The sequence below is a fragment of the Melanerpes formicivorus genome, unplaced genomic scaffold (genome assembly GCF_026170545.1).
Source record: "Melanerpes formicivorus ecotype bairdi unplaced genomic scaffold, bMelFor1.0.p_v2 SCAF_171, whole genome shotgun sequence".
NCBI classification, from domain to species: Eukaryota; Metazoa; Chordata; class Aves; order Piciformes; family Picidae; genus Melanerpes; species Melanerpes formicivorus.
In genome coordinates this window covers 182,213-203,665 of record NW_027142523.1, presented here as the reverse complement: position 1 = coordinate 203,665, position 21,453 = coordinate 182,213, and the positions used below count along the sequence as shown (strand labels likewise).

At 59.0% G+C, this 21,453-nt stretch overlaps 1 protein-coding gene across 1 annotated transcript in view; it reads left to right on the top strand.

The window, feature by feature from the left end:
- The window catches only part of PTEN (phosphatase and tensin homolog), a 77,309-nt gene that overhangs the window by 39,165 nt on the left and 16,691 nt on the right, over positions 1-21,453 (top strand). Inside the window, exons 4-6 of the mRNA XM_068169203.1 lie at positions 6,575-6,618; positions 9,849-10,087; positions 19,984-20,125. Coding sequence (XP_068025304.1) covers positions 6,575-6,618; positions 9,849-10,087; positions 19,984-20,125 — 425 coding nt within the window. The remainder of the gene's footprint in view (positions 1-6,574; positions 6,619-9,848; positions 10,088-19,983; positions 20,126-21,453) is intronic.

Here is a 21,453-nt window from a genome sequence, read left to right as displayed (position 1 = left end):
TGCCTCAGGAGGAGTGGAAGGAGGGTTATGCATCCAGCAGCTCTGCTTCGTGGAGGGGGAGCAAAGTGAGAGTAGAAGCTGAGAACCTGTGGCCTGCTTACTGGAGTTGGCTGGACAGCCTGGGCCAGGATGGGACGGGCCAGGATGTGACAGGCCAGGCAGGTCCAGAAAGTGTGCATTAGAAGAGCCTCCTTGGGCACTCCTCAGGCAGTTCAGCAGCTTAGGAGCTCTCCAGGATGCTGTCTGTGTGCAAAATGCTTCCCTGGTGGCACTTCTACAGCTTCACAGCTGGCACTGGGCTGGAAGCAGCCTCAGAGGGCATCTGTGCAACCCCCTGCAGGCACAGGGACAGCTGCAGCCAGAGCAGGCTGCCCAGGGACACAGCCAGGCTGAGCCTGAATGGCTCCAGGCATGGAGCCTCCACCACCTCCCTGGGCAGCCTGTGCCAGGCTCTCCCCAGCCTCCCTGTGCAGAGCTTCCTCCTGAGCTCCAACCTGACTCTGCCCTGCTCCACCTCCAAACCCTTGCCTCTGCTCCCATCCCCACAGCCCCTTCTGGACAGTCCCTCCCCAGCCTGCCTGGAGCTGCCCTGCAGATACTGAACTGCAGCTCTGAGGTCTCCTGGAGCCTTCTCTTGTGCAGGCTGCACAGCCCCAGCTCTCCCAGCCTGGCCCCACAGGGGAGGTTCTGCAGCCTCTGAGCATCTTGGTGGCCTCCTCTGGAGCCTCTCCAGCAGCTCCAGGTCCTTCCTGTGCTGAGGGCCCCACAGCTGGCCCCAGCCCTGCAGGTGAGGTCTCCCCAGAGCAGAGCAGAGGGGCAGGATCCTCTCTCCAGCTCTGGCCACACTGCTTTGGCTGCAGCCCAGGCTGCCCTTGGCCTCCTGTGCTGCCAGTGCCCATTGCTGGCTCCTGCCCTGCTCCTCCCCCCCAGCACCCCCAAGGCCTTCTCTGCAGGGCTGCTCTCAGTCTCATCCCCCCCAGCCTGGATTGATTCTGAGGGGTGCCCAGAGCTAGGTGCAGGACCTTGCCCTTGGCCTTGCTGAGCCTTAGGAGATTTTTCTCCAGCCTGTCCTGGTCCTCTCCAGGGACTTCCCCCTTGCAGGTGGACAGGACAGCTGTTCCCAGAGCTGTTCCTAGAGCAGCTCCTGCTGCCTGCACCTCTCTGAAGAGCTCTCCCTGCTAATCATCTCTGCAGCCTTCTGGAGCTTGGTGCTGGAGACCTCTGCTGTGTGAAACCTTAACTGCTGTGCTTGTGTCAGACTGCCCTGAAGCCTCTTGAGCTCTGCTTGCTTTGGGGAGAGAAAAATGGATGGTTTTTTTGTCCTGCTTCTCAGGACTGAGTGCAGCTGGCAGCTTCTGTGCAGTGTGGCTCTGCTGCCACCTTGCAGGCTCAGGGGCTCCTGAGCTACCTGCTTTGGAGCTTGTTTGGAACTGGCTCCTGGGGCAGAAGTAGCAACAGTAGGTTGCTGTAAAATCCTGGCCTTGGTCAGCAGCTAAGAGTTGAGCAAGACTTGTGTGCATGTTGGCAAGGAGCTCCTCAGGGAGGTGGTGCTTGCAAAGCTTCCTCTGCTGTATGCCAGCTTGGAGAGAGACACAAAGCCAAGTGTGTGTGCCCCCCCCCCCAAGCACAGAGAGCACCTGGAAGGTTTCTGTCAGTGAGAAGAGCTGTGATGAGACAGAAAGCTTTTGCCATCTCCACTGTGTCTGCAGCAGTGGGAGGAACTTCTCCAAGGTGGGCCAAGGATTTGTGTCAGTTTGCAAGGCAAGAGCCACCCCCTCCCTTTCCCTTGCTCCTTCTGGGCAGTCCAAGGGACACTTGCTGGCTGTGCTGCCCTCAGGTGAAAGCTGCCTCAGGATACAACATCCTGTGGAAGTGGCAGGGATTTCTTTTCCCCCCAAAGCATGGAGCAGTTAAGGTGCAAGGGAGGACTGCCCAGCTTTGAAGCTGTCTCTGTGTACCCAGGGAGCTCAGCTCTTCCTCCTCATGCAGGCAAAGCTTTACCCACATTAGTCATAGAATGGCCCAGGTTGGAGGGGACCCCAGAGCTCATCTACTCCAACCCCCCTGCCATGGGCAGGGACCCCTCCCACCAGCCCAGGCAGCTCAAGGCCTCATCCAACCTGGCATTAAATACTTCCAGGCAGGAGGCAGCCACAGCCTCCCTGGGCAGCCTGGGCCAGAGTCTCAGCACCCTCACACTGAAGAACTTCTTCCTCAGCTCCACTCTGACCCTGCTCTGCCTCAGCTTCAAACCCTTCCCCCTTGCCCTGTCTCCAGACCCCCTCAGGCAAAGTCTCTCTGCAGCCTTCCTGCAGGATCCCTTCAGGTCCTGGCAGCAGCTCTGAGGTCCCCCTGGAGCCTTCTCCTCTGCAGGCTGCACAGCCCCAGCTCCCTCAGCCTGTGCTCAGAGCTGCTCCAGCCCTTGGAGCATCTTTGTGGCCTCCTCTGAACTCTCTCCATGTCCTTCTTATGCTGGGGACAGCAGAACTGGAAGGTGGCAGAACCAGAAGGGCCCTGAGGTGAACTGCTGTGAAGTGTGGCTGTGAGATGGGAGGGAGCTGCAACCTTGAGCTGGGGGGGAGCAGCATCTCCTGAGGTTCAGCTGCTCCTTTGTCAAGAGCCAAGCCCTGGTATGTGTTCCCAGGGAGGAGGTGGGAGCTCAGAGGAGTGCTGTGATGATGTGCAGAATTATTTCCAGCACTGTCATGGGGTTTGAGTCCCCTGCAGGTAGCAGCTCTGTGAAGCTGATGGGAACTGGGTCTTGAGCTGGTTGCTTTCAGAGCAGTAGGGCTTGTTCTGAGCTGCTCCTGCAATGGTGTCAGTTCTGCCTCATCCTCACAGCTGGGCAGGGGATGTGTGAGCACTTTTCCTCCTGGTTTCTGCTGCTTCCCTTTGCTGCTTCCCTGTGCTGCTTCTTCTCTCTTTGAAGATGTTCTTCCACTTCCATCCCCTGCCAAATTGTTGCCTCCCCTCTGGGGCTAAGCTCCATCTTCTCCAGGAGGTTTCTTGTAGCTGTCCCACAGGGAGACAGAGGAAGGAGCTGAGCAGTGTGGAGGTTCTGTGCACACTTGAGCTCTGGGTGCCTTTGCCCTAAGCTGCCAGCTTGTGGTAGCCTGGGGCCAGTGAGACCATGATCAGAAAGGCTGCTGGCAGGGCAGCACCTCAGAGCAGAGTTGCTCTAAACTCACTTGAATCATAAGGAGGATGACAGGAACCAATCCAACCCTCTCCCTACCCCCAGCTCCAAGCCAAGGTTTCACCTGGAGATCTCTCAGTGTCTGATAGCATTAGAAAAACCCAAATGCATTTCCTAGACTCACAGAATGGGTTGGGTTGGAAGGGACCTTCAAGCTCATCCAGCTCCAAGCCCCTGCCATGGGCAGGGACACCTCACACCACAGCAGGTTGCTCACAGCCACCTCCAGCCTGGCTGCAAACACCTCCAGCCAGGAGGCTTCCACCACCTCCCTGGGCAACCTGGGCCAGGCTCTCACCACCCTCCTGGCCAACAACTTCTTCCTCACAGCCAAGCTCCAGCTCCCCACTTCTCCTTTTGCTCCATCCCCCCCACTCCTCTCCCTCCCTCACCCCCTCCAAAGTCCCTCCCCAGCTTGCTTGCAGCCCCCTGCAGAGCCTGGAAGGCCACCAGAAGGTCTCCTGGGAGCCTTCTCCTCTCCAGCCTGCACAAGCCCAACTCTCTCAGGCTGTCTGCAGAGCAGAGCAGCTCCAGCCCTCTGCTCCTCCTCCTGGCCCTGCTCTGGACACCTTCCAGCCCCTCCAGAGCCTTCCTGTGCTGGGGGCTCCAGCACTGGCCCCAGAGCTGCAGCTGTGGGCTCAGCAGAGTGGAGCAGAGGGGCAGAATCCCCTCCCTGGCCCTGCTGGCCACACTTCTCTTGCTGCAGCCCAGGCTCTGCTTGGCTCTCTGGGCTGCAAGTGCTCCCTGCTGGCTCCTGCTGAGCTTCTCCTCCCCCAGCACCCCCAAGGCCTTTCCTGCAGGGCTGCTCTCCAGCCAGTCCCTGCCCAGCCTGTGTTGGTGCCTGGGGTTGGCCTGAGCCAGCTGCAGGACCTTGCAGCAGTAGGAGCCTAACACTTGGTGTGTCTGATGGTGTCAGCAAGGCTTCATCCAGCTCCAAAGGCTGCAGTCTTCACACTCCTGTTGAGGAAAGATGAGTTCATACCAGTCCTGACACCACAGGGAGGTTGGAACCCTACCAAGAGGACAGGGTTAGAGTCAGAGCAGACCTCCCAGATGTGTTTTGCCTGCTGAAATGACTTCTGTCACCTTAGTTCAACCTGAGGTCCTCTTGTTTTGAGGCAAGATTGTTCTCCTTATCCTTTCTGGACTTGCCCCTGGTGGGGATCCAGCTTCTGCCTGCAGGGACCAGCCCCAAGGAAAGCAAGGAAGGAAATCCACTTCTTTGCCTTCTTGTAGCTTGCCCTCAGCAGCTCAGCTTAGCTTGTTCCCTTACAGCATGGCACTCACAGCATCACAGCTCATTAGAGGTTGGAAGGAACCTCTCTAGATGACCAGGTTCAGCCCCCTGCCAGAGCAGGGCACCCAGGGCAGCCTGCACAGGAAGGCATCCAGGGGGGGTTGGAAAGGCTCCAGAGCAGGAAACTCCACAACCTCTCTGGGCAGCCTGCTCCAGGGCTCTGTCACACCCTCACACCAAAGCTGCTTCTCCTGTTGAGGTGGAGCCTCCTGTGATGGAGTTCACATCCACTGCCCCTCACCCTGTCACAGGGTGTCACTGAGGAGAGCCTGGCTGCATCCTCCTGGCAGCCACCCTGCAGGGGTTGACAGACATTGATCAGATGCCTCTCAGCCTTCTCTTCTCCAGGCCCAGCAGCCCCAGGGCTCTCAGCCTTCCCTCCTCACACAGCTCTTGCAGGCCCCTCAGCATCCTCTTAGCTCCCTGTTGGACTCCTGCCTGCAGCTCCCTCTTGAACAGGGGAGCCCAGAACCTGACACAGCACTCCAGATGGGGTCTAACTAGGGCAGAGCAGAGGGGAAGGAGATCCTTCCTTGACCTGCTGGACACAGTCTTAGTGCACCCAAGTATACCCTTGGCCTTCTTGGCCAGCAGGGCACATTGCTGTCCCATGGAGAATTATCAGCAAGGGCTCCCAGGTCCTGCTCCCTGGAGCTGCTCCCCAGCAGGTCTCCCCTCCCCTGCCCTGCTGCAGGTTGTTCTTCCCCAGGGGCAGGACCCTACCCTTGCCCTTGGTGACCCCCAGGAGGTTCCCTCTGCCCAGCTCTGCAGCCTGCCCAGGTCTGGCTGGCAGCACAGCCTGGGGGCTGTCAGTCCCTGCTGCCAGTTGGGGGGCAGCTGTAAGCTGGCTGAGGGGCCACTCCATCTCTTCATCCAGGTCCTTGATGAATATGTTGAACAAGAAGATCTGTAGCAGAATCTCTGCTTGCTGCAAGTCATCTCTGCCGCAGTGCTGAGAGGTGCTTGTGGCTGCTGCTGGTTGGGTTGTGCTCCTGGAATTGGAGGGGGAAGTCTTGCTTCGGTTGCCCTAGCTGAGGGCCTTTGAACTCATGGAGGCATAGAGTGGTGTGGGTCAGAAGGGAGCTCCAGAGCCCAGCCAGCCCAGCCCCCTGCACTCAGCAGGGACATCCTCCACTGGAGCAGGCTGCCCAGAGCCCTCTCCAGCCTCCCCTGCAGTAGCTCCAGGCAGGGAGCCTCAACCACAGAACACAGAATTAACCAGGTTGGAAAAGACCTTTGAGATCATCCAGCCCAGCTTACCCCCCAGCACCATCTGATCAACTCAACCATGGCACCAAGGGCCTCATCCAGGCTGTGTTTAAACACCCCCAGGGCTGGGGACTCCACCACCTCCCTGGGCAGCACATCCCAAGGGCCAATCTCTCTCTCTGGGAAGAACTTCTTCCTAACCTCCAGCCTGACCCTCCCTGGGCAACCTGTGTTCTGGGAGCCTCCTGGGGCAGGACTTGCTCCTCACATCCATTCTCAGTCTGCTCTGCTCTTGATTTCAAACCATTGCCCCTGCTCCTATCACTTTGGAAACAGTCCCTCCCCAGCTCTCCTGGAGCCCCCTTCAGGTCCTGCCAGGCTGCTCTGAGGTCTGCCTGGAGCCTTCTCTTCCCCAGGCTGAACAGCCCCAACCCTGCCAGCCTGTCCTCACAGGGGAGCTCCTGGTGGTCCTCATCAGCCCAGCACCCAGGCTGCCATGGAGGCATCTTGCTATGTTTTGAGTTCAGTCAGTGGTCAGAGAGTCACAGCTGTCCCCTCTGTCTGTGTGGGAGCAGAGAGCTGCTGGGGCTGGTGGTGCCTCAGTGGTGGAAAGCAGGGCTGGAGGAGTGCCTGCCGTGGGTGAAGCTCTCCTGAGGGTCACACTGGGGCCCTGCAGTTCCCATAGGGAAGGGAGGTGTTAGTGAGGGGCTTCAGACAGCCACAGCAAGCCAGATGTTCTGTGTGCTACCTGCAGGTGGCATTTGGGGTGGGAGAGGTGGTGGGCACAGGGGACTGTCCCGTGTGTTGGGCATGCTGTGGCAGATGTGCCTCAGAGACTTGTCTTGACCTCTGCTCTGTTCCTCCTCCTGCAGATGTGCTGAAAGACATTATGACACCGCCAAATTTAACTGCAGAGGTAAGTCTGCTCCCCCTGCCTGTCCTGCTCTTGGGGGCTGGAAGGGAGCCCTGGAGAGCATCCTGACCCTTCAGCAGGTTTCTCAGGATCATAGTATCCAGGGGGGGCTTGGGCATCTCTCCAGAGAAGCAGTCTCCACAACCTCTCTGGGCAGCCTGCTCCAGGCCTCCAGCAGCCTCACCCCAAACAACTTTCTCCTCCTGCTCAGTTCCAACCTCCTGCCTGACACTCTGTGCCCCTTGCCCCTTGGCCTGACCCTGGGCACCACTCAGCAGAGCCTGGCCCCAGCCTCTTGCCCCCCACAGCTCCTTTAGCTCTTGCTGAGCATTGCTCAGCTGCCCTCTGGGGCTGCTCTTCTGCAGGCTCTCAGCCTTTGCTGCTCCCAGAGCTGCTCCAGGCCCCTCAGCCTGCCCTGGGCTCTTTCCCAGTCTCTCTGGAACTGGGGAGCCCAGAGCTGGACCCAGTGACGTAGATATGGTATCCCTAGGGCAGAGTAAAGGGGGAAGAGAAGCTCTCTTGAGCTGCTGGCCATACTCAAGGCAGATTCAGTTTCTGAAGGAAGGTATAAAGGAGAAGCTGCTGAACAGTAACAGAGGAGATCTGGGCCCAAGGAATGATGTTAGATTGCTTGGAGCCACCTGAGCAACTTGCTCTACTGCTGATGCTTCTGCAAAGGCATCTTCCTGGCAGTTAGCTGGAGCAGGATTCCCTCCAGCAGTGCTGGCAGGATGGCTTCTGCAGGAGCTGGGTTTCAGCTCACTCTGCAGACTTGCTGTGAGGTGGGGAGGTGAAGCTTCAAGAAGTCCTTTGGGTGGTGGTGTTAGGAAGCATCCCTCCAAAATGAGACTGGAGGACACAAACCACTCTCACAGAAATGAAAGCTCTGGGAGAATGAATCCCCATCTGAGTCAGCTGAACAGAATGGGCTGGGCAGGACCTTAAAGATCACCCAGGTCCACCCCCTGCCGTGGCCAGGGACACCTCCTGGCCCAGGGTGCTCTGGTCCTGGCCAACCTCACCTGGACTGTGTCTAGGAATGGAGCTTCTACAGCTCCTGGGCACCCTGGACCAGGAAGCTCATCCTTCTGTCTAGTCTGGGGTTAGCTGAATAACAAACTTAGTCTTAGGTGAATAACAACCTAGGAGTCAGGGGAATAACAATCTGGGGGTGAGGGGAGTGAGGATCTGGGGTCAGGGGAATAACAGTCTGGGGGTGAGGGGAGTGAGAGTCTGGGGTCAGGGGAATAACAGTCTGGGGGTGAGGGGAATGGGGATCTGGGGTGAGGGGAGTGAGGATCTGGGGTGAGGGGAATGGGGATCTGGAAGTCAGGGGAGTGAGGATCTGGGGGTGAGGGGAATGGGGATCTGGAAGTCGGGGAGTGAGGATCTGGGGGTCGGGAATGAGGATCTGGGGTGAGGGGAGTGAGGGTCTGGGGTGAGGGGAATGAGGATCTGGGGTGAGGGGAGTGAGGATCTGGGGTGAAGGGAATGAGGGTCTGGGGTGAGGGGAGTGAGGATCTGGGAGTCAGGGGAGTGAGGATCTGGGGGTGAGGGGAATGAGGATCTGGGAGTCAGGGGAGTGAGGATCTGGGGGTGAGGGGAATGAGGATCTGGGGTGAGGGGAGTGTGGATCTGGGGGTGAGGGGAATGAGGATCTGAGTTTGGATGCATACCAGTCTTGGGTTTGGGTGAGTAATACTCTGGGTTTGGTGACTAATGACCTTCCCTGAGATGATCTGTCAGGGTATTGGAGTGAGTTAATGTCTAAGGGACCTTTTGGTTTGTACAGCCAGCATGAAACCCCAAAGCCATTCATTCCTTCCCTTGGATATTCCTGCATCCAACTGAAGACTGACTTCAAAGCTTCTCAAAGGCTGTGCAGTTCCTGGAGTAACTTCCATGCTGGAAGTTCTCTCCTGCTTTGCCCCAGCCAAAAGCTCTTGCCAGGTGTGAGGGAGCTTGGAGTCAGGCACCTGACCTGTTCTCCATGCTGTGTTCTCCAGTGTTAGGAACCTCAATCCATGGAGGACCTGCAGCTACTCAAGCACCTGCTCAGGATTGTGCTGCTCACAGTTTCCCAGAGTTACTTTCTGAGCTCTTCATTGCTCTGCACCAGCCCAGGGCAGCTCAGCTGGGGCCTTGATGGCAGCCTTGGAGAGCAGCTTCAGCATGCTCTTTACCACTTGGCAACTTCCAGGCTGTTCCCTCAGGACTATTTCCCTGTCTTCTTTCCTTGGGAACTTGACTGGATGGAGTTGAGAGAGACTGGAAGTTGGATGGACAAATCCACAGCATCTCCCAAGGGCCTTTGCTTTGCTGTCCTTAGAGGATTCCAAATGAAATCCTCATTTCATTTAGATCTGCTGCCTAAAAAGCCTCCCAGCTTGCACTGGCTGTTCTACTCTTGGGGGCAGTTGGAAGGGACCCCTGGAGAGCATCCTGACCCTTCAGCAGCTTTCTCAGGATCACAGTATCCAGGGGGGCCTTGGGGATCTCTCCAAGGGCATCTTGGCCACCCCACTGCAGGCACAGGGACAGCTGCAGCCAGAGCAGGCTGCCCAGGGACACAGCCAGGCTGAGCCTGAATGGCTGCTGAGTGCAGGGGGCTGGGCTGGCTGAGCTCTGGAGCTCCCTTCCAGCCCAGACCCTTCTGTGAGCCTTCTCCATCCCTGCCTTGTGCTGTGGAGCTAGAGGAGATCCTTCCCCTTCCTCTCTGCTGTGAGGGAAAGCTGAGAGCCTTGGGGCTGTTGAGTGTGGAGAAGAGCAGCCCCAGAGGGGATCTGATCTGTCTATGAATATCTGGGGGGAGGGGGTCAGGATGAAGGTGCCAGGCTCTTGTCAGTGGGGTCCAGCAACAGGGCAAGGAGCAATGGATACAAACTAGGACATGGCAAACTCCACCTCAACATGAGGAGAAACTTGTTTGGTGGGAGGGTGCTGGAGCCCTGGAGCAGGCTGCCCAGAGAGGTTGTGGAGTCTCCTGCTCTGGAGCCTTTGCAGCCCTGTCTGGATGTGTTCCTGTGGGACCTGTGCTGGATTCTCTGCTCCTGCTCTGGCAGGGCTTGGGCTGGAAGCTCTCCAGAGGTCCCTTCTAGCCCCTCACATCCTTGTCCAGGAGCCAAGGAGCTTTCTGTAGCAGTCAGCCTTTCCTAGCCTGCTTGCCACAGGAGCTGCCTTGCCGTTTGCCGCTGCTTCCCCCCGGGGCTCTGATGACTTGCTTCTCGTTGCAGTTGCACAGTACCCTTTTGAAGACCATAACCCACCACAGCTAGAGCTTATCAAACCCTTTTGTGAAGATCTTGACCAATGGCTCAGTGAAGATGACAATCATGTTGCAGCAATCCACTGTAAGGCTGGCAAGGGCCGGACTGGTGTCATGATCTGTGCCTATTTGTTGCACCGAGGCAAGTTTTTAAAGGCTCAAGAAGCCCTGGATTTCTATGGGGAAGTGAGGACCAGAGACAAGAAGGTGAGCCAGCTTCCATTTTTGTTCTTCTTTTCTCCTACCTCTGTCCCTCTGCTTTTCCTCTTCTAGGCCAAGCTCTTTAAGGCCTCCAGAGATCACCACCGAGGGTACTCCTCAAACGGCTCCACTCTGGTTGCTGTAGCTCTGACACTACTGCCTCAGAGCAGCTGTTGCAAGGGCAGAAGGTTTGCTAAGCTTCTAAGGAGCAGAAGCTCAGCAGGAGCCAGCAGTGAGCACTTGCAGCCCAGAGAGTCAAGTAGAGCCTGGGCTGCAGCAAGCAGAGGCTGGGCTGCAGCAAGCAGGGCCTGGGCTGCAGCAAGCAGAGCCTGGGCTGCAGCAAGCAGGGCCTGGGCTGCAGCAAGCAGAGCCTGGGCTGCAGCAAGCAGAGCCTGGGCTGCAGCAAGCAGAGCCTGGGCTGCAGCAAGCAGGGCCTGGGCTGCAGCAAGCAGGGCCTGGGCTGCAGCAAGCAGAGGCTGGGCTGCAGCAAGCAGGGCCTGGGCTGCAGCAAGCAGAGGCTGGGCTGCAGCAAGCAGGGCCTGGGCTGCAGCAAGCAGGGCCTGGGCTGCAGCAAGCAGGGCCTGGGCTGCAGCAAGCAGAGCCTGGGCTGCAGCAAGCAGGGCCTGGGCTGCAGCAAGCAGGGCCTGGGCTGCAGCAAGCAGAGCCTGGGCTGCAGCAAGCAGAGCCTGGGCTGCAGCAAGCAGAGCCTGGGCTGCAGCAAGCAGGGCCTGGGCTGCAGCAAGCAGGGCCTGGGCTGCAGCAAGCAGAGCCTGGGCTGCAGCAAGCAGAGCCTGGGCTGCAGCAAGCAGAGCCTGGGCTGCAGCAAGCAGGGCCTGGGCTGCAGCAAGCAGGGCCTGGGCTGCAGCAAGCAGAGCCTGGGCTGCAGCAAGCAGGGCCTGGGCTGCAGCAAGCAGGGCCTGGGCTGCAGCAAGCAGGGCCTGGGCTGCAGCAAGCAGAGCCTGGGCTGCAGCAAGCAGAGCCTGGGCTGCAGCAAGCAGAGCCTGGGCTGCAGCAAGCAGGGCCTGGGCTGCAGCAAGCAGGGCCTGGGCTGCAGCAAGCAGAGCCTGGGCTGCAGCAAGCAGAGCCTGGGCTGCAGCAAGCAGAGCCTGGGCTGCAGCAAGCAGGGCCTGGGCTGCAGCAAGCAGGGCCTGGGCTGCAGCAAGCAGAGCCTGGGCTGCAGCAAGCAGGGCCTGGGCTGCAGCAAGCAGGGCCTGGGCTGCAGCAAGCAGGGCCTGGGCTGCAGCAAGCAGAGCCTGGGCTGCAGCAAGCAGAGCCTGGGCTGCAGCAAGCAGAGCCTGGGCTGCAGCAAGCAGGGCCTGGGCTGCAGCAAGCAGGGCCTGGGCTGCAGCAAGCAGGGCCTGGGCTCCTCCTCCTCTGCTGCCCTTGCATAATAAGCCTGAGGCCCTGCAGGCCGAGGGCAGTGGGGATGAGAGGGCTGAGGAGCAACCATCCAGAGAGGAGCCTGAGGCCAAGCAGTCCCCACCAGCTATAACAACCAGCTCCACAAAGAAGAGGAGAAGGGTTATAGCTGTTGGGGACTCTCCTGGGGGGCACTGAGGGAGCCATATGCTGTCCCGACCCATCCCCCAGCGAGGGCTGCTCCCTCCCCGGGGCAGGGACATGGCAAGGAGACTCCCAAAGCTGATCTAGCCTCTGACTATTGCCCTCTGCTGGTAACACAAGCTGGGAGTGAGGAAATTGGCAAGAAGGGCACCAGGGTGATTAAGAAGGAGTTCAGGGCCCTGGTACAGTTGATTGGTGGGGCAGGAGCCCAAGTGGTGCTCTGCTCAGTCCCCTCAGTGGCAGGGGAGTGCACTGTGAGGAACAGAGCCCACACCAGCAACAACTGGCTCAGGGGATGGTGCCAGCAGAGGAGCTTTGGGTTCTTTGGTCATGGGGCAACTTTTACTGCACCCAACCTGCTGGGTCCTGATGGGCTGCAGTTATCTGGACAGGATAAGAGAGTCCTGGCACTGAAGCTGGCAGGGCTCATCAGGAGGGCTTTAAACTAGGTCTGAAGGGGGTGGGTGAGGCAATGGGTCCCTCTGCAGAGGAAAGAGCAGGGCACAAGGTAGGGGCAATTGAGAAGTGGGAGCCCAGCTGCAGTGCATGGACACCAATGCAGGCAGCCTGGGCAATAAGCAAGAGGAGCTGGAGGTCCTGGCCCACCAGGGTGACTATGATGTAGTCACCATCTCAGAAACATGGTGGGACAGCACACATGATTGGAGTGCTGCTCGGGGGGGCTACAGGCTCTGTAGGAGGGACAGGTGAGGGAGAAGAGGAGGAGGGGTGGCTCTGTGCATTAGGGAGTCACTCTCTGCCACAGAGCTTGAGGTGGAAGATGAGGGTATTGAGAGCCTGTGGGTTAAAATCAGAGGGCAGCCTAACAAGTCTGATATCCTGGTTGGAGTCTGTTACAGACCACCCAACCAGGATGGGGAGGCTGATGAAGTGTTCTACAAGCAGCTGGAGGCCATCTCAAGATCATCAGGTCTTGTCCTTGTGGGTGACTTCAACCTCCCAGATATCTGCTGGGAACTTAACTCAGCAGAGAGGAGGCAGTCCAGAAGGTTCCTGGAGCGAATGGAGGACAGCTTCCTGACACAGCTGTTGAGTGAGCCTAGCAGGGGCCAGGCTCTGCTTGACCTGCTGCTCTCCAATAGGGAAGGGCTGGTGGGAGAGGTGATGGTGGGAGGCTGCCTAGGGTGCAGTGACCACGAGATAGTGAAGTGTTCAATATGCAGGGGGATAGGGAGGAGCACCAACAGAACCTTCACCTTGGGCTGCAGGAGGGCAAACTGCAGCCTGTTTAAGGAACTTATTTGCAAATTCCCCTGGGTAGCAGCCCTCAAGAACCAAGGGATCCAGGCTGGTTGGAGCTACTTCACAGAGGAGCTCTTGAAGGCACAGGAACTGGCGGTTCCCATGTGCCCAAAGATGAGCCCAGGGGAAGGCTCTGGGCCTGGATGAGCAAGCAGCTCCTGGAGGATCTAAAGGGAAAAAAGAGGCTGCATCACCTTTGGAAGGAGAGGAAGGCTTCTCCTGATAAGTTCAAGGAAGCTGTTAGATTATGTAGGGATAAAATCAGAGAGGCCAAGGCCCAGCTGGAACTGAAGCTGAACACCTCTGTGAAAGGCAACAAACAGCAGTGTTACAAACACATCAACACTGAAGAGAGGGCAGGAAGAACCTGCACTGCTTATTGGACCTGGAGGGGAGCACTGTGACTGAAGAGGAGGAAAAGGCTGAGGTCCTGAACACCTTCTTTGCCTCAGTGTCTAACAGCAAGGCAGGAGGAGTTCAGGAGGAGTGGCCTCCGGAGCTGGGCGATGGGGGTCAGGGAGCAGTGTAATGCCCTGGTAATCCATGAGGAATTAGCTGGGGACCTGCTGAGCCACTTGGACACTCACAAGTCCATGGGACTGGATGGGATCCATCCTAGGGTGCTGAGAGAGCTGGCAGATGAGCTGCCAAGCCGCTCTCCATCATTTTCCTCCAGTCCTGGCTCACAGGTGAGGTCCCAGGTGACTGAAACTGGCCACTGTGGTCCCCATCCACAAGAAGGGTCGGATGGAGGAACCTGGAAACTCCAGGCCTGGCAGCCTGACCTCAGTGCCAGGGAAAGTGATGGAGCAGATTATCCTGGGGGCAATAACTGCACCTGAAGGATGGCCAAGGGCTCAGGTCCAGCCAGCATGGATTTAGGAGGGGCAGGTCCTGCCTCTCCAACCTGATCTCCTTCTATGATCAGGTGACTGCCTGGTGGCTGTGGGGCAGGGTGGGGATGAGGTCTGCCTGGACCTCAGCAAGGCCTTGGACACTGTCCCCCACAGCAAACTGCTGGCTAAGCTGTCAGCCCCTGGCCTGGGCAGCAGCACTCTGAGCTGGGTGAGGAACTGGCTGGAGGCTGAGCCCAGAGAGTGGTGGTGAATGGTGCCACAGCCAGCTGGCAGCCAGGCACCAGTGGTGTGCCCCAGGGATCAGTGCTGGGCCCCAGCCTGATCAATATCTTCATTGATGATCTGGATGAGGGGATTGAGTCAGTCATCAGCAAATTTGCAGGTGACAGCAAGTTAGGAGCAGATGTTGGTCAGTTCGAGGGCAAAAGGGCTCTGCAGAGGGACCTTGCCAGGCTGCACAGATGGGCAGAGGCCAAGAGGATGGCACTGAACAAGTCCAAGTGCCAGGGGCTGCACTTTGGCCACAGCAACCCCAGGCAGTGCTGCAGGCTGGGGGCAGAGTGGCTGAGAGCAGCCAGGCAGAGAGGGACCTGGGGGTGCTGGTGGAGAGCAGCTGAACAGGAGGCAGCAGTGTGCCCAGGGGGCCAAGAAGGCCAAGGGCATCCTGGCCTGCAGCAGGCAGAGTGTGGCCAGCAGGAGCAGGGAAGTCCTTGTGCCCTGTGCTCAGCACTGCTGAGGCCACACCTGGAGTCCTGTGTCCAGCTCTGGGCTCCTCAGGTCAGGAAAGAGGTTGAGCTGCTGGAAGGTGTCCAGAGAAGGGCAAGAAAGCTGGGGAGGGGTCTGGGGCACAGCCCTGTGAGGAGAGGCTGAGGGAGCTGGGGTTGCTTAGCCTGGAGAAGAGGAGGCTCAGGGGAGACCTTCTTGCTCTCTCCAACTGCCTGCAGGGAGGTTGGAGCCAGGTGGGGGTTGGGCTCTGCTCCCAGGCAGCCAGCACCAGAACAAGAGGACACAGTCTCAAGCTGTGCCAGGGGAGGTTCAGGCTGGACGGGAGGAAGAAATTCTTCCCAGAGAGAGAGATTGGCCCTGGGGATGTGCTGCCCAGGGAGGTGGTGGAGTCCCCATCCCTGGAGGTGTTCAAGAGGGGATTGGATGTGGCACTTGGTGCCATGGTCTAGTCATGAGGTCTGTGGTGCCAGGTTGGACTCAATGCTCTTTGAGGTCTCTTCCAACCTTGGTGATACTGTGAGACTGTGAAGAGAAGTGTGGCCAGCAGGGCCAGGGAGGGGATTCTGCCCCTCTGCTCCACTCTGCTGAGCCCACAGCTGCACCTCTGGGGCCAGTGCTGGAGCCCCCAGCACAGGAAGGCTGTGGAGGGGCTGGAAGGTGTCCAGAGCAGGGCCAGGAGGAGGAGCAGAGGGCTGGAGCTGCTCTGCTCTGCAGACAGCCTGAGAGAGTTGGGCTTGTGCAGGCTGGAGAGGAGAAGGCTCCCAGGAGCCCTTCTGGTGGCCTTCCAGGATCTGCAGGGGGCTGCAAGCAAGCTGGGGAGGGACTTTGGAGGGGGTGAGGGAGGGATAGGAGTGGGGGGGATGGAGCAAAAGGAGAAGTGGGGAGCTGGAGCTTGGCTGTGAGGAAGAAGTTGTTGGCCAGGAGGGTGGTGAGAGCCTGGCCCAGGCTGCCCAGGGAGGTGGTGGAAGCCTCCTGGCTGGAGGTGTTTGCAGCCAGGCTGGAGGTGGCTGTGAGCAACCTGCTGTGGTGTGAGGTGTCCCTGCCCATGGCAGGGGGTTGGGGCTGGCTGAGCCTTGGGGTCCCTTCCAGCCCTGCCAGCTCTGTGAGTCTAACTGAACCAGTCCGGTTTCAGCATCTCCTGGTCAAGCAGCTCTGGACAGTTTCTTTGAAGCAGCCTTTCCACTTAGCATTCTGCTGTGTGTTGTGGCAGATTGAAGAGCTGAGTTGTGGGATTCCTCACTCAGCATTTTCAGCCTCAAAGAAGAGGAGTTTTGTGGATATGAACTATAGCCCAGGAGGTTGCAGCTCAGCAGGAGGAGGAACTTCTTGCCTGGGAGGCTCCCAGAGGCCTGGAGCAGGCTGCCCAGAGAGGTTGTGGAGTCTCCTGCTCTGGAGCCTTTGCAGCCCTGTCTGGATGTGTTCCTGTGGGACCTGTGCTGGATCCTATGGTGCTGCTCTGGCAGGGGCTGGAAGCTCTCCAGAGGTCCCTTCCAACTTCTCACACCCTGTGAGGCTGTGGTCTGTGATTGTTGTAGCTTGGTTTTGCCTGACTGGGTGAGGAGTTCCTCTCCTCAGGTTCTCTTAAGGTGTGTGGTGATGTTTGGGGGTGTGTAGTGATTCCAGTGTGTGCTAGAGGTGAATGTCTCTGCTGGCAGAGTTCTCTGAGATCAAAGTGTTGCTGGATGCTCCTTTTCAGTAAAAGGAGAGTTCAAGCTGGATATTGGCTGCCCCGCAGCAGCTCATCAGGTTCTGCCCTTCCACTTCAGACTGAGGGATGTGGTGTTAGAAAGCAGCCCTGAGGAGAAGGCCTTGGGGGTGCTGGGGGGGGAGAAGCTGGGCAGGAGCAGGCAGTGTGAGCCTGCAGCACAGGAGGCCAAGGGCAGCCTGGGCTGCACCCAAAGCAGCACTGCCAGAGCTGCAGAGAGGAGATTCTGCCACTGGGCTCTGCTCTGGGGAGACCTCACCTGCAGGGCTGTGTGCAGGGCTGGAGCCCTCAGCACAGCAAGGACCTGGAGCTGATGGAGAGGCTCCAGAGGAGGCCATGGAAATGCTCAGGGGTTGGAGCAGCTCTGCTGAGGGCACAGGCTGAGGGAGCTGGGGGTGTTCAGCCTGGGGAAGAGAAGGCTCCAGGCAGACCTCAGAGCAGCCTGCCAGGACCTGAAGAGGCTCCAAGAAGGCTGCAGAGAGACTGCTCCCAAAGGCCTGCAGGGAGAGGAGCAGGGGCAAGGGCTGCAAAGCAGAGCAGAGCAGATTGAGATTGGATGTGAGGAACAAGTTGTGCCCCAGGAGGCTGCTGGAACACTGCAGCAGGCTGCCCAGGGAGGTGGTTGAGGCTCCCTGCCTGGAGCTATTGCAGGGGAGGCTGGAGAGGGCTCTGGGCAGCCTGCTCCAGTGGAGGATGTCCCTGCTGGGTGCAGGGGGCTGGGCTGGCTGAGCTCTGGAGCTCCCTCCCAGCCCAGAGCACTCTGTGATGCTGCTAATGAAACTCTCTGCTCTGGGCTTTGTGAAGACATTTCAGAGGCCCATTTTGTACTACAAGGAAGTGTTGGTCTTGAGTACAGTGGCAGCAGCAAAGGCAATCAGAATCTCCTGGCTTGAACTGCTGTTGCTCTGCTTAAAAATGGAGAGCATGGTCAAGGTGCCTCCCAGGTGCTGCACATCTGCCCCTCCACAGCCTCACAACCAGCAGCAGCACAGAGCCACCTTTTACCTGCTCCTGAGGGACTCTGCAGTGGTTCAGGGGTGGGGGGGGAAGCTTCCTTCTTTGCTTCAGTGCTTGAGGAGGCTGTCTGGAGAAGCCCTGAAGGAGCTGGAACAGCAGTGGCCTGCTGGTGGGTGATGAGGGGCCTGCTGCTAGCTAATGTGTGCTGCTGCAGAGGGCTGCAGGCTGAGTGCAGCAGCTGGGGGAACGTGTTCAAGGGAGATGTCATAGTATCATAGTATCATAGTATCAGTCAGGGTTGGAAGGGACCACAAGGATCAGCTAGGTCCAACCCCCCTGCCATGGGCAGGGACACCCCACACTAGATCAGGCTGCCCAGAGCCTCATCCAGCCTGGCCTTAAACACCCCCAGGGACAGAGCCCCAACCACCTCCCTGGACAACCCATCCCAGGGCTTCACCACTCTCATGGGGAAGAACTTCCTCCTCCCCTCCAGCCTGAATCTCCCCACCTCCAGCTTCATTCCATTCCCCCTAGTCCTATCACTCCCTGAGATCCTGAGCAGTCCCTCCCCAGCCTTCCTGGAGCCCCCTTCAGATCCTGTAAGGCCACAATGAGGTCACCTCGGAGCCTTCTCTTCTGCAGACTGAACAGCCCCAACTCCTTCAGTCTGTCCTCACAGGAGAGCAGCTCCAGCCCTCTGCTCATCCTCCTGGCCCTGCTCTGGACACCTTCCACCCCCTCCACATCCCTCTTGCCATAGGGGCTCCAGAACTGGAGGCAGTACTCTGGGTGGGGTCTCCCCAGAGCTGAGCAGAGGGGGAGAATCACCTCCCTTGCCCTGCTGGCCACACTTCTCCTGATGCAGCCCAGGATCTGGTTGGCTTTCTGGGCTGCAAGTGCACACTGAGAGCTCCTGGTGAGCTTCTCCTCCCCCAGCACCCCCAAGTCTCTCTCCTCAGGGCTGCTTTCCAGCCAGTCCCTGCCCAGCCTGGATTTGTGCCTGGGATTGCCTCCACCCAGCTGCAGGACCCTGCCCTTGCTCTTGTTGAACCTCCTGAGGTTGGCTTTTGCCCAGCTCTCCAGCCTGTCCAGCTCCCTCTGGATGGATCCCTTCCCTCCAGCTGTCTGCTGCCCCACACAGCTTGGTGTCATCAGCAAACTTGCTGAGGGTGCACTCAATGCCACTGTCCATGGCACCCACAGAGATGTTGAACAAGCCTGGTCCCAGAACTGATCCCTGAGGGACTCTGCTTGTCCCTGGCCTCCACTGGGACATGGAGCCATTGACAGCCACTCTTTGGGTGCAGCCATCCACAGAGGATGGGCTGGAGGTGGGGGAGGGGTTTGGGGGTGGCTTAGGTTCTTGCTAGAACTTACTGTGCATGGGGTGCTCCAGAGTAAAGAAGTGCCCCAGGTTACTGCAGTGGAAAGCTGCATGGCTGTGTGTGAGCAGCCCTCAGCTGCTCTCTGGGCTCTGTGCTGCTCTGCAGGGGAGCTGCTGCTGAGCTCTGCTCAGCATAAACCACAAGGCTTTACTCCAGGTGCTTCAGCTGCCCTTGCATTCATGACTTACTTGCCTTGTATTGTCCTATGTCAGCTTGTTTGCTGCTGGCACCCAGCTGGGAGCAGTGGTGAGAGCCCTCAGGCTGTGCTGCCAGCCAGCCAGAGCTGGGCAGGCTGAGAGCTGGGCAGGGAGCAAGGGAATGAAAGCCAACAAGGGCAAGGGCAGAGCCTGGCAGCTGGGTAAGAACAAGCCCAGGCAGCAGGAGAGGTTGGGCACTGAGCTGCTGGAGAGCAGTGAAGGGGACAAGGAGCTGGGGGTGCTGGGGGGTGGGAGGCTGAGCAGGAGCCAGCAAGGAGCTCTGGTGGCCAAGAAGGCCAAGGGCAGCCTGGGCTGCATGAGAAGGGCTGTGGGGAGCAGGTCAAAGAGGCAGTGAGCACAAACTGGGATCCTGGAGGTTCCACCTCAACACCAGGGAAAATTTCTTCCCTGGGAGGGTGCCAGAGGCCTGGAGCAGGCTGCCCAGGGGGGTTGTGGAGTCTCCCTCTGTGGAGAGATTCCAACCCCCCCTGGCTGTGTTGCTGTGTGCCCTGCCCTGGGTGCTGCTGCCCTGGCAGGGCTTGGACTGGAGGAGCTCTGGAGCTCCCTTCCAGCCCCTGGTGCTTTATGGTTCTGTGCCTGATCCCACCAGAGAGTACCTGAGAGTATCTCCACTTGTGGCACTTGATGCTGGCTGCTCCTCTGCCCTGCCCTCCTGAGGCCACAGCTGGAATCTTGTGTCCAGTTCTGGGCCCCTCAGGTCAGGAAGGGCCTGAGGGAAGTGCTGGAGAGAGTCCATGGCAGAGGCACAGAGCTGCTGCAGGCAGTGGAAGATCTCCTGGGAGGCCAGGCTGAGGCAGCTGGGGCTGGGAGCTGGGAGCAGAGGAGCTGAGGGCTGCCCTCATGGCTGGGGATCAAGATGTGCAGGGCTGGAGCCAGGCTCTGCTCAGGGCTGGCCAAGGGCAGCACAAGGGGCACTGGGGGCAAGCTGGAGCAGAGGAGGTGCCAGGGGAAGAGGAGGGAAACCTTTGTCCCTGTGAGGCTGCTGGAGGCCTGGAGCAGGCTGCCCAGAGAGGCTGTGGAGTCTCCTGGTGTGGAGAGCTTCCAACCCCCCTGGGTGTGTTCTGGGTGCCCTGCCCTGGCAGGGGGGTGGGCTGGGGGATCCCTGGGGGTCCCTTCCCAGCCCTGAAGCCCTGATGCTGTGTGGTTCTGGGGTGGATGGTGGGAGCTGTGTCAGGGCTGCTGCCCAGGGCTGCTGGGGTCTGACCTCTGTTTCCCCTCTGCTCAGGGAGTGACCATTCCCAGCCAGCGACGCTATGTCTACTACTACAGCTACCTGCTCAAGAACCACCTGGACTACAGACCTGTGGCACTGCTCTTCCACAAGATGATGTTTGAAACTATTCCCATGTTCAGCAGTGGGACTTGCAGTAAGTACCCAGCACCTCCCCAGCTCCACAGGAAACCTTCCAGCCTTCCAGCTAGGCTTGGGGAGTTTTGTCAAGGCCAAGGGCCAGGTCCTACAGAGGACCAGGACAGGCTGGAGAAAAATCTCCTGAGGCTCAGCAAGGCCAAGAGCAAGGTCCTGCACCTAGCTCTGGGCACCCCTCAGAATCAATCCAGGCTGGGGGGGATGAGACTGAGAGCAGCCCTGCAGAGAAGGCCTTGGGGGTGCTGGGGGGGGAGGAGCAGGGCAGGAGCCAGCAATGGGCACTGGCAGCACAGGAGGCCAAGGGCAGCCTGGGCTGCAGCCAAAGCAGTGTGGCCAGAGCTGGAGAGAGGATCCTGCCCCTCTGCTCTGCTCTGGGGAGACCTCACCTGCAGGGCTGTGGCCAGGTATGGAACCTCCAACACTAGAGAGACCTGGAGCTGCTGGAGAGGCTCCAGAGGAGGCCACCAAGATGCTCAGAGGCTGCAGAACCTCCCCTGTGGGGCCAGGCTGGGAGAGCTGGGGCTGTGCAGCCTGGAGAGGAGAAGGCTCCAGGAGACCTCAGAGCTGCAGTTCAATACCTGCAGGGCAGCCCCAGGCAGGCTGGGGAGGGACTGTCCAGAAGGGTCTGTGGGGATGGGAGCAGGGGCAAGGGTTTGGAAGTGGAGCAGGGCAGAGTCAGGTTGGAGCTCAGGAGGAAGCTCTGCACAGGGAGGCTGGGGAGAGCCTGGCACAGGCTGCCCAGGGAGGTGGTGGAGGCTCCATGGCTGGAGCCATTCAGGCTCAGCCTGGCTGTGTCCCTGGGCAGCCTGCTCTGGCTGCAGCTGTCCCTGTGCCTGCAGGGGGGTGGCCAGGATGCCCTTGGAGGCTCCCTCCCAGCCCAGTGCAGCCTGTGAGGCTGTGATGGTTTCTGTTAACTGCCACCAAGGCCTGCACATGCTGCAGGGGAAGGTCATGCTTCAGCACTGCACTCCCCAAGCCTGCTGTGGCCATTAGCATCCTGCCAGGTGGAGCAGGCTGAGGTCTGCTGGGGCCTTGCCTGATTGTTTCACTGCAGTCTGAAGCTGGCAGGGTTCACCAGAGCTGCACTTCCCTGAAGCTAAGCTGTGCCATAGATCTGCTTAGAGGGTTGCTGCTTTTTTGGTGGAAGACTTTGTTACTCTGTCAGCTCCTGGGGAGCATGGGCTGCTGAAAAAAGCCTTTGCTTAAGGGTGTGTTGGCTTCAAAGGCAGCAGCATCCTTCTTGTCAGGGTGTCCAAAAAGTAAGGCAGGGCCTCACACAGTGCTTTAGCTTGGAAGGGACCTCTGAAGCTCACCCAGAGCAGCCCC